This window comes from Otolemur garnettii, unplaced genomic scaffold, assembly GCF_000181295.1.
Source record: "Otolemur garnettii isolate 467f Iridium unplaced genomic scaffold, OtoGar3 scaffold00047, whole genome shotgun sequence".
Lineage (NCBI taxonomy): Eukaryota > Metazoa > Chordata > Mammalia > Primates > Galagidae > Otolemur > Otolemur garnettii.
The window spans coordinates 10,951,443-10,954,807 of NW_003852442.1; the positions used below are offsets into that span (position 1 = coordinate 10,951,443).

The following is a 3,365-nucleotide window of genomic DNA, read 5'->3' on the forward strand; positions in this document are numbered from 1 at the left end:
TATTAGTACAATTAATCCCCAAGCTTACCTATCATGAAAAGGAGACTATATTTCCAGAAACAAAGTTCTCCTGAGTCAAAAGAGAGCCTGTCACAGCCATCACCCTCGCTGCAATCCTAAGTCTTGCTGGCGTAGGGGCAGGAGTGTCAGCTCTTGTTTTTCAAGACCGTAACTACAAAGCCTTAAGTGCAGCTATAGACCTGGACTTAGAAAAGATGGAAAAAGCTATCTCACATCTCCAGGAATCTCTGACTTCCCTAGCTGAAGTAGTGCTTCAGAATAGAAGAGGGTTAGACTTGTTCTTACAACAAGGTGGGTTATGTGCAGCTTTAAAAGAAAAATGCTATTTTTATGTTAACCATTCAGGAATAGTCAAAGAATCAATGGCATTAGTAAAAAACAGACTGCAAAAACGGAGACTAGAGCAAGAACAGTCACAGAGTTGGTATGAGCCCCTCTTAATTAGTCCCCTTGGTTAACAACCCTAATATCTGCAATAATTGGCCCAGTAACCCTACTCCTGCTATTAACGATTATAGGACCTTGCATTCTAAACAGACTAATCTCTTTTATCAAAAAAAGAATAGGCATAGTCCAGGCATTAGTTTTGAAATCCCAATATTGACCAATAAGTCAAGACACTTCTTACCAGCCCTGAGCCCAGGATTGGGCTCAGACATGATCTAGCTCAAGGGGGGAATGAGAGGGAGCAGCTATGAACCTATTTTTATTACTACTATTTTCCTTGCTGTGCCTTTAAATAGTAGTGGTAGTGGCAAAAATAAAAAAAAAGATAAAAGAGCTGGGGAAGAAGGAAGACATGGAGGAGAAGGGGGAGGAGGCAAGAGCTGCAGGAAGCTCCAAGGCCATATATCGAATCAGGTATACAGCTACAGCCCAGGCGGCAGCAACCCATCAAAAGTTCACACACTATCATTCCAGCTAAGACCCCAACCACGGAGAGGCAGTTGGCCTATCAGAACCCCAAGACCTCCCTAGTGACCAATGAGTGACCAGACACTAGCTTCTTCTTCAGCTATCTTCTTCAGCATTTTATTGCAACCCATAGTACCTTGCGGGAAAGTGTATAAAAGTTTCCCTGGCCTTTGTTTAGGGGCCACTCCCCGCTGTTCTGCTTTTTTCTTGGGAGTGACCCGAGCATATGCTTGATAAGAATAAACTTCTCCCTTCTTCCATGTGTGAGTCTGGACTCTCAGTGGTAATAATTTTGGCCTTAACATACGTAGGACACAAGGGCAGGGCTACTGCGAAAATTTCTTGAAGATGAAATTTTATACATTATGCAGACAGCTTCTGCCTTTATTTTCCTTTCTTTCTGATTTCTTTCCTTTCTTTTTTAGCTTTTAAATTTTATTGCATTGCATACAGTTAAGATGCCATGAGTCTTTTTGGAATAAATCAGGGACTAAACCAACCAATAAATGATAATTATACCAACATGAAACTCAAAGACAGACTTAAAATTTTCTTTATTAAAGCACCCATGAAGCCCAACTCTTCCCTATACTTAAGTATTTTCCTTATTAGAAAACTACATCCAGAACTCTCCATGAGACAGAGTAGATATTGGGAAGGCAAGTGAATACTTACAGGTCCAGCAAGAGCAGGTCGGTGTCTTGTGGTTGAAAGAGGAACACCTCCTATGGAAAAAAAAAAACAGATTAAGTTCAAGTAAAAGACAGAAATACTTATTTCTATTTTATTTAAGGATGTCTAATTTATGGCTACAAACAACACAAACTGTTTTACACAAGAAACCAAAGTGAATTATTTCCCACTATCAATACATCTGTAGACAAACTAGAATTCTGGAGCTGAAATATTGCAAATCAGTAATGTCTAATCCATTTGTTTTCTGTTCAAAGACTTTGGTACAAAAAATAAACATCAATTATAAAGTTACCAGTATACAAACATTACTGCAGAAATAGCTGCCCCATAATTTTAACCAAAGAGGAGATCTTTATTTGGTAACCAAAACATCATTTAGAAAATGATCGTTTATAGGCTCAACGCCTGTGGCTCAAATGGCTAAGGCGCCAGCCACATACACCTGAGCTGGCACGTTCAAATCCAGCCCGGGCCGCCAAACAACAATGACGGCTGCAACCAAAAAATAGCCAGGCGTTGTGGTGGGCGCCTGTAATCCCAGCTACTTGGGAGGCGGAGTCAGGAGACTCGCTTGAGCCCAGGAGTTGGAGGTTGCTGTGAGCTGTGACACCATGGCACTCTACCTAGGGTGACAGCTTGAGGCTCTGTCTCAAAAAAAAAAAAAAGAAAGAAAGAAAGAAAATGATCGTTTATAAAAAATTTACCAGATTCCCATTATTGCTTTCTCATTCCACATTTTCTAGAAGGAAAATTGTGACCTGAAGGCAGCATCAAGGCATTAACAGGCCTATTTGCTATTAGCTTAGGTTGACTTCTTTCAAGGCATGAGCTTGTACGTACTGTTAAAATTTACCCAGTGAGGTCCTATCTTTTCCTATAACATTCCCTCTCTTATTCATACGACTGACAATGTAGATTTAGCAGCAAAATCACTACAGGAACTACCGCAAGGGGATGACACAGTTCCAGGATGCTCTTCTGATCAGACGTCATGTCTTTCAGACACAGCAAAGATGACAGAGTTGAATAAAGAAACTGGGTTTTGAGTCAGAAAACCTGGGTTTCAAAGCTGCTTTCCCTTTTACTGTGAATATGAAGCCTTGACCAACTGATGGAAACTTAAGAGTTTTCTCACCTGGCAAATGGCCACCGTAATAGTTAACAATGTAAAAATTAAAGTCATTTTTACAGAGTAGATTTTTTTTTTGAGGCAGAGTCTTGCTCTCTCACCAGGGCTGGAGTACAGTGGTGTCATCACAGCTCACAGAAACCTAAAACACCTGGGCTCAAGTGATCCTCCTCCCTCAGCCTCCTAAGTAGCAGGGACTGCAGGTGTGTCCCAACATACCCAGCTAATGTCTTTACTTTTTGTAGAGACGTGGGCTTGCTGTGTTGCTTAGGCTGGTCTTGAACTCCTGGCCTCAGGCAGTCTTCCCCTCTCAGCCTCTCAGAGCGCTGTGATCACAGGCATGAGCCATGGCACCCACCCCAGGGGTAGATTCTTAATAGTAACGACAGTTCTAAATAGTTTATGACTACGGCTTACATAAATCTTCTCTCTGCTTTTAAAAAATATATTCAATGGCTTGGCGCCCGTCGCACAGTGGTTACAGCACCAGCCACGTGCACTGAGGCTGGCAGGTTCAAACCCAGCTGAGGCCAGCTAAACAACGACAACTGCAATAAAAAGTAGCCGGGCATTGTGTTGGGTATCTGTAGTTCCAGCTATTTGG

General features: G+C 41.8%; 1 protein-coding gene across 3 annotated transcripts in view; it reads right to left on the reverse strand.

Annotated features, from left to right (window-relative positions):
* Positions 1-3,365, reverse strand: part of LOC105887120 (polycystic kidney disease protein 1-like 3) — a 24,642-nt gene that overhangs the window by 9,532 nt on the left and 11,745 nt on the right. For all 3 annotated transcript variants that reach the window (XM_023514086.1, XM_023514085.1, XM_023514084.1), the window contains exon 4: positions 1,612-1,661. In XM_023514086.1, the coding sequence (XP_023369854.1) occupies positions 1,612-1,661 (50 nt within the window). The remainder of the gene's footprint in view (positions 1-1,611; positions 1,662-3,365) is intronic.